Source organism: Vidua macroura, chromosome 12, assembly GCF_024509145.1.
Source record: "Vidua macroura isolate BioBank_ID:100142 chromosome 12, ASM2450914v1, whole genome shotgun sequence".
Taxonomy (NCBI): Eukaryota; Metazoa; Chordata; class Aves; order Passeriformes; family Viduidae; genus Vidua; species Vidua macroura.
In genome coordinates this window covers 12,037,221-12,048,748 of record NC_071582.1, presented here as the reverse complement: position 1 = coordinate 12,048,748, position 11,528 = coordinate 12,037,221, and the positions used below count along the sequence as shown (strand labels likewise).

At 39.2% G+C, this 11,528-nt stretch overlaps 1 protein-coding gene across 1 annotated transcript; it reads right to left on the bottom strand.

The window, feature by feature from the left end:
* Window positions 1-254: 254 nt before the first annotated feature.
* On the bottom strand, window positions 255-9,558 carry DTWD1 (DTW domain containing 1). The gene is made up of 5 exons (XM_053988509.1): window positions 8,708-9,558; window positions 7,872-8,150; window positions 6,709-6,852; window positions 5,595-5,868; window positions 255-1,792 (listed from the first exon to the last, which is right to left on the bottom strand). The coding sequence occupies exons 2-5, from the start codon at window positions 8,142-8,144 to the stop codon at window positions 1,563-1,565; spliced, it is 921 nt and encodes a 306-aa protein (XP_053844484.1). The 5' UTR covers window positions 8,145-8,150; window positions 8,708-9,558; the 3' UTR covers window positions 255-1,562.
* Window positions 9,559-11,528: the final 1,970 nt, after the last annotated feature.

Here is an 11,528-nt window from a genome sequence, read left to right as displayed (position 1 = left end):
CTGTGTTTCCTGTGGTGCTGTTAGAGTTCATGCATATTTCATAACTTCATAATATAACCAGCATTTTGTTCTGCAAATGGGGATATGTTTTTGTTGTCCACTGAAATGCCTTTTTATATGAGCTTGTGCAGATAAGCATATGACTGTGAGGTATGATGTAAGAGAGTTATTTGTAGCTTGTGTTTGAAGCAATAGTAAGATTTCACTATCTTGAATGCAGTACAAATCAGCTATTTCAGCCTGTACGGACTGCTGTGTAAGTATAAAAACATTTTCTTGAAGTATTTTCCAAGACACTGTTTCTGTGTTCACCAGGGTGTTTGAGTGCCCTCCTAGAGAGTATGCTACAAGTGATAACAAAAACTTGGATGTTTTGTTTAAAAAACAATATATTATAATTTTTAAGTCTGTCACTTTGACAAGATATATTTTGGCTTAAGTAACACATTTCTAAGAATATTCAGAAATATTTATCCATCTTATATTGTACCTGTAATGAAACATTTTTTCTACCTTAGGAATATAACTTTTATCAATGTATAATCTAAAATATATTCCTATAACTCTGCTCTAAAGCTCAGGTCTGTTACCTCTGCCAGCACTGGCTGTGCTGGTATAGCTTGGCTACATCCACACATGATGACTCTGACAGCAGCACTACACCTATGACAAAACTCCCATCAGTAAACTTTTACTTACACTGTTCTAATCTGCCCCGTTACTGCAAAAGGAAAAACAGAGCAGATTCACAGCCTGCCTAGTTGAAGGAAGCCTTGTCAGAGACGTTGTGGTCGGAACCACCATCTTTTATATGTGGTGCCTACAGTATGGATAGTGATATTTCTTAGGTTAGTGCTCCCCCAAATAATATGTAACAGTAATAAACACTTAACTAAATTTGTTTGAAGAAGTCTAAAATTAGCCAAGAAGTTGAGAATAATCCTCGTATAAGAGTACATGAATGGTACTGCAGAAATCATACATTGTATAACAGTGTTTAAAGGGACCACTTTTTTATTACTAGAAGAGTTTTCCAGCTTTAATTTTGAAAGTATATAATTCATATTCAATTAATGTGCTCTTTCATTCTGTATTGCTGCTGCTCTCCCCAGCAACTAAAGACCATCTGCTCATTTCAGTAAGCCTTTGATGCCACAAAGGCGAAATCAGTATTGCTGTGTAACCACAAAGAAAACATCTGACTAAGTATTAGTAACAATGAAAAGCCAGCATGCTAATTCCTTCTTACACTTAAAAGAGATCACTCCTTACAGCAAGAGGGGTCAAGTCCTCCACTCCCATCTCAGGAAATGTGCTCATCACAGTGAGCACATCAGGCCTGTAGGTTGAAGTACAGCAATATTTAGCAAATGTAACTATTTTCAAATAAGTCACTCTAATCAGACTGCACAACTGAGCAGTTCTACAACCTCAAGTGTGCAGGAGGAGGTCTGCAGCTCACTTCTGGACATTATTTAGAATACAATCTCTTTAAAAAAAAAAATTCTAGTTATGTTTGTGCAGTTTATTATTAAAAGTAGTGCCATACACCGACAGACAGCTTACTCTTTTCCTGCACAACACTTTGCATCTTTAATCAATGTATACATAAATGAAAAGAAAAAAAGCAGATTATCATATTGTCCTTTGTAGCTCTCTTTCAAAATCTCCTGATGATAGTCCACAAGGAAATAATAAATTGCTTCTATTGTGGAAAGGTATGTATCTGGTTTTCCCTTCTGATGACGCCAAAAGCAAGTTTTCCTTGTCTTCAACTCAATTTGCAGTAACCCTGTCAAGGAAAAAAGATGACCTAGATTAGACAATGTGGATTGGTGGCCAGAATGTCAAACAAGACTTTAGTTTTGTAGTTTTGTTTTCTGACTTTGCTGCTACCCTGCTCAGTGCCTACATGAAAATAATTTCTCTTCCTGTACCTCCATTTTTTATCTGTAAAACTGAGGCAATAATTTTATCCTCCTTTTTGGAGCACTTTGGAATTTGATGAAGTGCTGTAAGTCCTAGGTCATAAGCTTCATATATGCAGGTAATTTCAGTTATCCTTTCATTCAACAGCCACACAGCCCTCAGTAAACTGCAGAGTTGCTTCATGTGTCGAGTGAAACCCACTCCTACCAAGACTCATCAATGTTCATAAAATTATTATTTCATCTTTTGAAAAGTTAATACTTTTCAAATGTAAAACAGAATCCCTCAGACTGTTAGTGTGCTGAAGTGAGGACTATTTGCAAGAGCCAGGAACTTTCCATTTATGCTTGTTAAGTAACTGAAATTTCACTGAAATTACTCAGGAGTAATTATGACAGCATCTTGTAATTAGCTTTATTACATACTAAAAGCATTCCCACTTAAGATGAAAGAGGGAATTTGGTGTCTGTATGGCACAAGAAAATCTTTAATCTACTCATAGTCTCTGTAACTATTCTCTTATTCAGATGAATTTTAAACATGTATCTTGGTTTTTACATTTCCTAAGATGCACAAACTATTCGAAACTAAAACCATCTTAATGTGTTATCACTTGGTAAACAGGATGGGCAGTTGGGTCATGAAAAACAGGATACACACCTGTCAACAATATCAGAAGCAGATTGCAAAGTTATCTTTTTCTATCACAATCTGATACTCTGTCTCATGGGACAGTTTAATACAGGTAACAGTACAAAAACCAATACGGTCGAAGAATTGCTTGGAAGTTATGGACAGGGAAATTTCCAAATTCAGGTAAGGTCCAAATTCAGGCTAGAGCTCAGCACTTGTAATGCTACACTTTTAGCCTACAAACTGTGTTTAATTATTTTCAGTGTTATTGCAAGAGGGATTTAGTTTGCTTTGCAGTTAGTAATGTATGGTATCCTGCATTGTAGAAGAAATCTCAATTACAGCATTAAAAAAAAAAAAACTGAACAGGAGAGCCTGTCCCTGAATTTAAATGTTATTATTGGCATTTCAGAACCAAAACCTCAAAATAGCATACATAGTCTAATTATTACTTCTAATAATCCTACACATGTGAAATTTAAAATAGCAGTAGGAAACTGCATTAAGCTTGTTGCCCTCGAGAGTTTTCAGCAGTTGAATTCTCAGCCCTAACCAAAGTGAAAACTTCCATCAAATCCAGCAGTGCTTTCACCCTAAAAGCAGTGAAGTAAATCTCAGGGATGATTCCTCCAACGTAAACTCCCACGTAGCTGTGGTTTGAATACAAACAAAAGTTCACTGAAGGGAAGACCATGGAGACTACTGAGCTTACCACAAGCGCAGTATCGGTTACTCTCAAACAAAAGACTTTAGGACCTTTCATAAAAATAAAATAAAACCAGAGGGGGTTAAGGATGAAAGTTTACTGAGCATGTTTCAAATGTACTGGATCTACACAGCCAAAGGCAATGTTTTCTGACAAATATGCACTGTTCATATGAAACCCCACAATACTAATGTATAAGCTAGTAAAATATTTGGCTGATACAAAGCAGTTCAAACTTACAGGGAAGAAAACCCAAAGCAATCAGTTTCTTTAACAGTCATGGTGACATTGCCAATAAGCTCCATCACTCATGTGAGAAAGTCATCATTTACATTAGATTCAACTGTTTGTTTTCTGATCTAGGGATCACTTTTAATGAAGTAATCAATCCTAGACATTACCAACTCTCATGTATTTCTTGTCTTTAACTGATTTAGTTTTGTTTTCTAAAGAGATATTAAGCACTTTTCCAAGATATAGAAGTATTTTTTGTCCAAGTTCTCTCACATTATTTTAAGATCGATGTACTCATTTGCTTTCTCTTGCAGCACAATTTACTAGATTTACTGTCTATATAAATAGAGGCTTACAAAACACAAGGCTTTTCTTTACGTTTTCTTGGCTTCATTAATGTTTTCATTCAATATTTCTTGTAACTTAATCTTAGTAAGTATGGCAATTACTTTTTATTGGGAATTATGAACACTCCTTTTTGAACTTTGGCATATGATAAATATTTTGTTGGATGATGACTTCATTTGCAATTGAACTTAAAAATGAAAACAGTTCTCTATATTTCATGTGTGTACAACATAAAAATGTCATCAGTTTATGCCTAAGGAAACTCTGCCCCATTCATCTTGGAAGTGAAAACTGCAATCTCTAAAAGGGGTATTAATGCAATTTATGTTCTTTATGACAAGCATTAAGGAAAGCAATGCATGCACAGGCTGTGCACACTGTTATACCCAATGTGTGGATGGGTAAAATTCTCCCACAGTAGAAACTGACTTGCATGACATTATTAAACATCACAGCAATCCTGAAAGGTGCTCAGGAACTCAAGGGGCTGCAAAACAGCTGGAACCGAGATGTTCTAGAAAGGAGAGAGTAGGCCACCAAATCAGCATTGTCATGGGGAAACTGGACACCATTCAAGAGCTCCAAAGTAACACCAATTAAGATTTTTTGAGTAATATTTGCATAGGCTTCCATGGAAACTTTCAGTTCCCCTGGCTGCCTGTTATTTTCCTTGAATTCGTCCTTTTAAAATAAGTTTCAAATGCCTTACATTAATGTGCAGCATGCAATTCCTCTAATCTTTACAGTAATACTTCAATAGCTGATAGAGTATGTTTTGTGTTAAACTAAATACTTATAGCAGGATTTTAATTAGCCAATACATCATACTAACATGTGGGATTCTTTAATAAACTGACTAGATAGCAAGGCAACATTCATCTTCTATGTAAGAAAGTCTGTGAAATTCCTTCTAGGATCCAGTGTGAAGCAGTAGTAGTATATGTGTGTGTGTGTATATATAGATAGATAGATATAGTATATAAACCTGACAACCTGTCTCCTAGCTAAGTGCAATGGAAGTATTTTCAAATTCCTATTCATCTCAAAGGAAATGGAATGCTGTTGCTAAATTATTTTGTCTTTTGTGGTTTTAATTAGAATGCTTAAATGTAAACTTCTTGTAAAGAACCTAAGACAAAAACTTTTTGCAGAATTACCAGTTTCTGCTCTCAGAGTGGGAAGGGTGTGGAGGGCAAGCAGCCATTTTCTTTTTGTCTGGAGTAGTGAGGTCATGGAAATGTTCATTAACAACTGCAGAAGAAAGAGAACTCAAGCCATGACAAACCTGTGCTGAACCTCATTTACCTTTTTGGGGCCTGTCTGCCACCAACATGTACACAAATGGTCCTGTGGGCCTCTGGAAAGCAGGCAGCCACCTGCAAAAAAAATCTTCCTGGCTTCCTTCAGAGGTCATTCAAACTACTGTTGTACTGTCTAACATGACAGCTCCCATTCTCTGAGACTGAGGAAATTTTCTCCAATAGAGAAGTGAGACAAATAAATGTAAATGCTTTCTTAGTACTAGTACTACCTTTTTGCAAAATAATTTCTATTACATGAAAAGTAATGGAGTCTTTGGCTCAGGAAGTATTTTACAGGCTGCTGGAACAGGCTGCTGAAGCCTCGATATACACTCAGAGATAGGGGTACATACAAGCTTACATCGTGCTCAGGTCTGTTACAGACATGTCCATTAATCATTTCTGCAGCAATGATGTCTCAGTATCAACTTGAATTTTTTTACCTTGAAGTCGTTCATCAGTTATTATCTTGTTAGTTTGATTCCATGTACTGTCAATAAATATTATTTTCTTCAGTCTAGTGCCTTCACTCCTGCTGCTTGAGATGCATTCATTTGGATTTTTTTCTTCTTCAGGTTCTAGTTTTGCTTGTTTAAGAAGTGGCTCTCTGGAACAGTCATCATCACTGAAACAGACACCTTTCTTGGAGTACTTTTGGAGATGGAAAGCAATATCTTTTACTGAAACTGAATTGGGGCCAGGAAATATAAGTGCTATCTGAATGAAGAAAACAAAGAGATCTGAGTGTCAATAAAATCTAATAAAACAACAGGAATTGTTATATTAAAGAACAGAAATTTTCTACCCTGTCTATAAACATTTAACTCAGGATAAGATGAAATAGTATCTCTTAAAAATGTTCTATTGTCTAATCCAGTATTAAATCAGTGTTAAAAACATGTTAATGAATTGAGATTTTTAATTAATGTTACATCCATGCCTCTACTACCAACTCTAACACTTCTGTATAAAAAGATTTTTCAGCCAAGACAAAGGTGTCAGCCCTGAGGAAGTTCAAATGTCACTTGTCACTGCAGTATATGGGGCAGGAGGGCCAAAAAGAACAGCTTACCACTTCAATGAACATATACATCCAAGTTCATAACTCAATTTTTTTGTGCTCTATGCTATGATAGACAAGACTTGAGTTTTAGTTGTTTTCCTCTGTCATAGTGAATGTTAAAAATTTTAAGAAGGTTTAAATATTGCAGCTGCTAAATATCAGCACAACATTCAACTGCTGTTTAACTTGCTCCAAGTTGAATACTTTCATTTATAGGCAAAATATTTCTTTAGATACACAGTAAATCCAATTATCCATTATGTGAGAAGATGAACATAGCAAATTCAAGGTGGTTAAATAGTGCTGCAGTCTTTCTCAACTTTGGAGAAAAGGCTGCAGTCCAGAAGTGTGTGTTTGCAGAGCTAAGCTTTGAGAGAGCACAGGATGGACTGCACTAATGGAACAGTGGTTTCCTCCCTGCAGGGCACTACCACTGCAGGAGGAAACTGCACCTCCCCAGCATAAAGCCTGGCTATCTCTAGAGAATCTCTTACTTCGTGTCTCTTTTCTTCATATTCTGGAATGCAAGGGTATTTATAAATTGTAACATCATCAGGTGCCAGGAGCTTAGCATGCACAGCAGTGCTTTTGCCGTCGGTTTCGTTTGGGTGCTTAATAATGTCAATCTTCAGAGGTAACTAGAGTAGAAGAAGAAAAAAACAGTATTTACCATCATATTTATAAATATCTGTATAAAAACTTATTCAAAATTTGGAAGAAATTCCTATGGGTGTGTAATTAAAATATATCTGATAATTTTTGGTAGGTTTAGAACTAGAGACAAGTTAGAAAAAGCACCTGTTACATTAAGTTTATCCAAATAGCTAAGTAAGCAATGATGCACTTTGGAATGCTGCTAGCAGTAGTGTGGTAAAATCCCCAGAAATAGAATCAATAAGGTAAACTGGATGTGGTGTTAATTTGAGCAATATAATGGTTCTAAATATGAATACTTATCTCTATTAGGTATTCAGCCAACTATGAAAATGACTATTTCAATGAAAATATACCTAAGTTTACTAGGTCAAATTTCAAAAGTACTTCTAAAGTATTTTTATGATGCTTTCAAACTCCAGAGTCTTCAAAATGCATCTTTGATCCTAACTGACTTTGCAAAATGTCTCAGTCCTCTCTGATGGTTTCCCCAAGTAACTCAGCTGAAAGGCATTACACTATCTGTATTTTAAGAGTAGTTATGTGAATTACAGAACCATGGAATGTCTATAGTAATGTCTTTTAGGTCACATTTTATGTAAAATTCACCCTTGGTTTTGGACAAAATTTTTGTTCACAATATAACATGTTCTGGCCAGAGTTATTAGAAACTGAAGAATGTGCAAGAGCACCATAAAGAAACTTTCAACAAAGTGAAAACACAGTTGCATGAGAAGCTGAGTGACTTCAGCCTATATTCTCATCTAGAAGATACATAAATGTTTATGTGAGGATTGGAACATTTTCAGTGTTTGTACATGTAATTCCTCAAGTAAGAACAGTAATTTTATCTAACTGTAGTTTATTTATACTTATAGCTGTGTTCAAAATGAATGTCTGTAAAGAATGGGTCAGAAACTAAATGGCTGCAGACAGACTATTCTCTGTCCACAGTAACTAAAACCCAAAAGATATTATAAAAAAATCATTAAGAAATATTAACCTTCACAGTTGGAATTTCTTTGGTAGGGACAGTTTCAACAGGAACAAGGCATGTATAACAATAAAACATCCTTGAACTATTGCATCGGGGGCATTTTGATCTCCCACTCTTTTTTGCCTTTTCCAGTACTTCCTGTGATGCTAACTGTAGTTGTTGAAGTGGATTATTTTGAATTGATGATGGAGTCTGCAGTAGGCTTTCCAAACACTCTGTATTTCTTTTTGCTCCTTGAGTGTTTTCTTCATTTAAAAGTGTAGATGAATTCAAAGACATGGTTAGCTGAAACAGACAACATTTTATTAAATAAAAATCCAATACTATGAACTAATCTACTGGAAAATATTCTGTATTATCCCATTTAACAAAAACATCTCATTAAAGAAGGTATTTCCTACAACAGAAAGAATAATAAAATCATCCGATTCAAGAGATTTCAGATAAACAGCTGGAAAGAACCTGAGATCTGCATCTTTAATGCACAGATGCACATTCATTATCCCACTCACTCAAGTCCTGCAGAAGTCTATTATTTCTCTGTTGTTAAGAGCTGTGCCTAAACGTTTATGAAAACACTGCTAAGCGTGTTCACCTGGATGAGCAATCCCATTAGTCTCCAACATGACTACTGACAAGGAATTACATATAGAAATTTGTAAGAGAGAAGTTAATTGGGCAAATTTAGATCTCCATCCTAAAATGTATTGTGTATGGGCCAACCAAATAACCTGAATGAAATTCCTCTTGGACAGAACTTTGTGAAATAGAAGAAATTTTCCATGAGAAGAGCTTGAGGCTGAAAAGGAACCGCTAGAAGAGGGCTTTGGTGCCCCATGTACCAGATAGTAAGCGCCGACCCAGTCTAGACTTCCACAAGTTTGTGTTTATTAGTACCACTGATGGGTTTTTGTCAGGCTTTCTTCAAGACAGATGTTGTCTCACCCTCTACAGCTGGCACAGAATTTTCACCATGTACTGTGAGCAAGGCATGGCAAACATGACCGTGTGCCCACCCCAGGGCAGACAGAATTAGTGCTGCTGTGCTGTCACAAGCCCCGTGACTGATGGATCACTCAGTCCCAAAGCTCTCATCCCAAAGCAGGCCCCAGGCAGGAGCCTGCACAGCCTGCAGTAGTTATAAACTGCCTTTGGCACTTTGTGCTGCATTACATGCAATGAAAGAAGTTATTCCCAGGATTTACTTTCAGCTAATTGAGGTTTACTTTTTCATGTCAAGGATCACACTTATGAAATCATGTAGCAAAGTCATGTTTAACAAAAACAAACAAACAGTAAGTCCTGAAATGTAATCCAAAATGAAGCGTTTAAATAAAATCAAGTGTAATGTAATTGGAAAATAACAAAACCAAAAAAAAAAAACTAAGCTAAGTTTCCAACACCAAATTAAAATCAATCCCAGAAAAAATTGTTATTTTCTGGTAAAATTAAATACTCATGCATGCTATGATACCTTCCCCTCTGCCTCTGCCAAGGTCTAACTTTTGAAAGGTCAGGGAAGTCCAGTCAAAGAAATGCAAAATCTAATATGCATACGAATTTTGTAGTGCAATTTGCTTTCACGTTTCTCTGAGATAAAGCCAGTATACTTTACATCTCAGAGTAACCTGTGCTATTATCAAGTTTCCTCAAGAAGCAGAGGGCGAGAGGCCCTGGAATTCGACATGCATTCCCAGCCTGCAAACTGATTCTTTTCAGTGTAATGTCTTACACTGTGTGGCGCTCAACGGTGACACCCTGAAGCACTTTTGTTATGGATACTGACAAGGGATACTCTGTGGCCTCAAAATAATAGCTGTGCCCAGGCTGCAGCACTATACAGCACAGTACACTTCAGAAAATTACAGACTAGAATTTTAAGACCCAAATCTCATTTCAGACACATATTTTTAAGACTAACAACTCCATCTGCACCTCATCTCCAAACCCTGGTAAATCGCTGCCGGTGGAGGGTACCCTCCACAGGCCAGCTGCTATTCTAGGACTGAGAACGTCGGCCGGTGCATCTCGGGGGGCTGTGCGCAGCTCATGGGGTGCCACGGCCTCCCCCGTGCCGCCGCTCGCTGCTACCAGCCGAGCCAGGTGAGCGCAGGCCGGCTCCGGAGTGCAGCGCTCGCAGCCTCTGCGGGCGGACAGCGCAGGGCGCTCGGCGGGCACAGCCCTCGGCCGCTGCCTCTGCCAGCGGAGCAACAGCGCGGTTCTGCCGCTCGGGCGTGTCCGAACGGGCCCGTCCCGCCGCCGCGGCGGCACCGAGGCCCCTGCGGGCGCGGAGCCGCTTCCGACCGCGGCCCGCCCGAGCCCGCCCCGCGCACAGTGCGGCCCCTCGGCGCTCCCGAGCCGCGCTGCCTCCTGTCTCCTGCCGCCACCGCCGCGGTGGGGCGGGAGCTCCTCAGCCGCCCCTCGCCCGGCTCCAGCCCCCCCGCACCGCCCGCTCCTCACCCGCCGCGGCTCCCGCGCGGCCCTCTCAGGCCCCGGAACGAAAGTGCCGGGCTCGGCCGGTGCGGGAGGCGGGGAACGGAAACAGCCCGGGGCTGAGCGCGGCTCCCGCCGGGCCGCCTCTGCCTGGGGCGTTTGTGTTGGTGTGGGCGCCTCACGGCCCGCATGGGCTGTTCCGTGTTTTGGAACACAAAAACCACTTTTTTGGCCAGAAACCACTTTCAGCTACCTGGGCAGGGGGGGAGGATCCGCCGTTCCCGGCTGGGCCCACGCCAGGTGTTTCCTGCCCTGCGTCCCCTGCCCAGCGCTGCCCTCTCCGTGAGGCGGCACCGCCTGGAGGCCGCTGGGGTGTGAGGCTGCGGCTTTGGCTCCCGTGAGAGCTCCAGGAGAGATAGAGCAGATTTTTTTTTTTTTATTTTTTTACTCTGTATTTTTCCCCGCACCCAGTAGTATTCTTAGAGCGTATTTATCGACTGGAGGAATTGTGCTGCCGCATTCCTCTCTGCTTCTTTTGCATCTCTGTCTAAAGGGAATATGGGATCTCTTCTGTGGGATTCCTTGGCCTGGTTGAGGATGCTGCTTCATTGTAGCTTTTACCCAATATCCAGCCTTTAGGGTGAATTTCGGCTAATCTGCAAGCTTCACAGAACTTCCAGCTTGTAAACAAATTACTGAATACATGAGAATAGTGGCAGATTTGTAACTTTTTCTTCAGTGTGTACTTTAGAAGTACATGAATAATAATAGTATAATATTGTGGAGGTAGTGAGAAGGAAATGGAACATCTGTCTCTGTGATTCAGTGCCTTTACACATCTTTCATGTATTTAATGTTTCTTAACATCTAAGGATATGTAGTATTTTGTGTATTAGAAGAACCTACAGTGAACATTCTTTCAGTGTACTAGACTAATAGCTTTGACTATCAGTTGTCTAAAGTTTAAACATTTGCTAATACGTGTTAGCTAAGGGGTTTTTAAAAGACATTTGGGTGAGAGCAATTCTTATTATCTGTCAGCAGAAAATACAAAAGTCTCCTTTTATTTTTGAAGAATTGTTAAGGTCTCAAGATTTGGTGAATCCAGTTGGCTATTGTTTTAACTACCCATGTGCATGGAGAAGTGAACATGTAGGAAGCAAGTCCTGAGCAAAACCCTGTGAATGTAAATATTGAGAATTGAGTTTGGGTGTAGATTGTATTCGCAAG

Excerpts from the sequence above, each read along its gene's own strand:
- DTWD1 (XM_053988509.1), bottom strand. The coding sequence starts at position 8,144 with ATGTCTTTGAATTCATCTACACTTTTAAATGAAGAAAACACTCAAGGA. Across the intron at positions 6,853-7,871 it reads AAGAAATTCCAACTGTGAAG|TTACCTCTGAAGATTGACAT; the intron begins GTTAATATTTCT and ends CTTCTACTCTAG. Across the intron at positions 5,869-6,708 it reads ATGAAGAAAAGAGACACGAA|ATAGCACTTATATTTCCTGG; the intron begins GTAAGAGATTCT and ends TTCTTCATTCAG.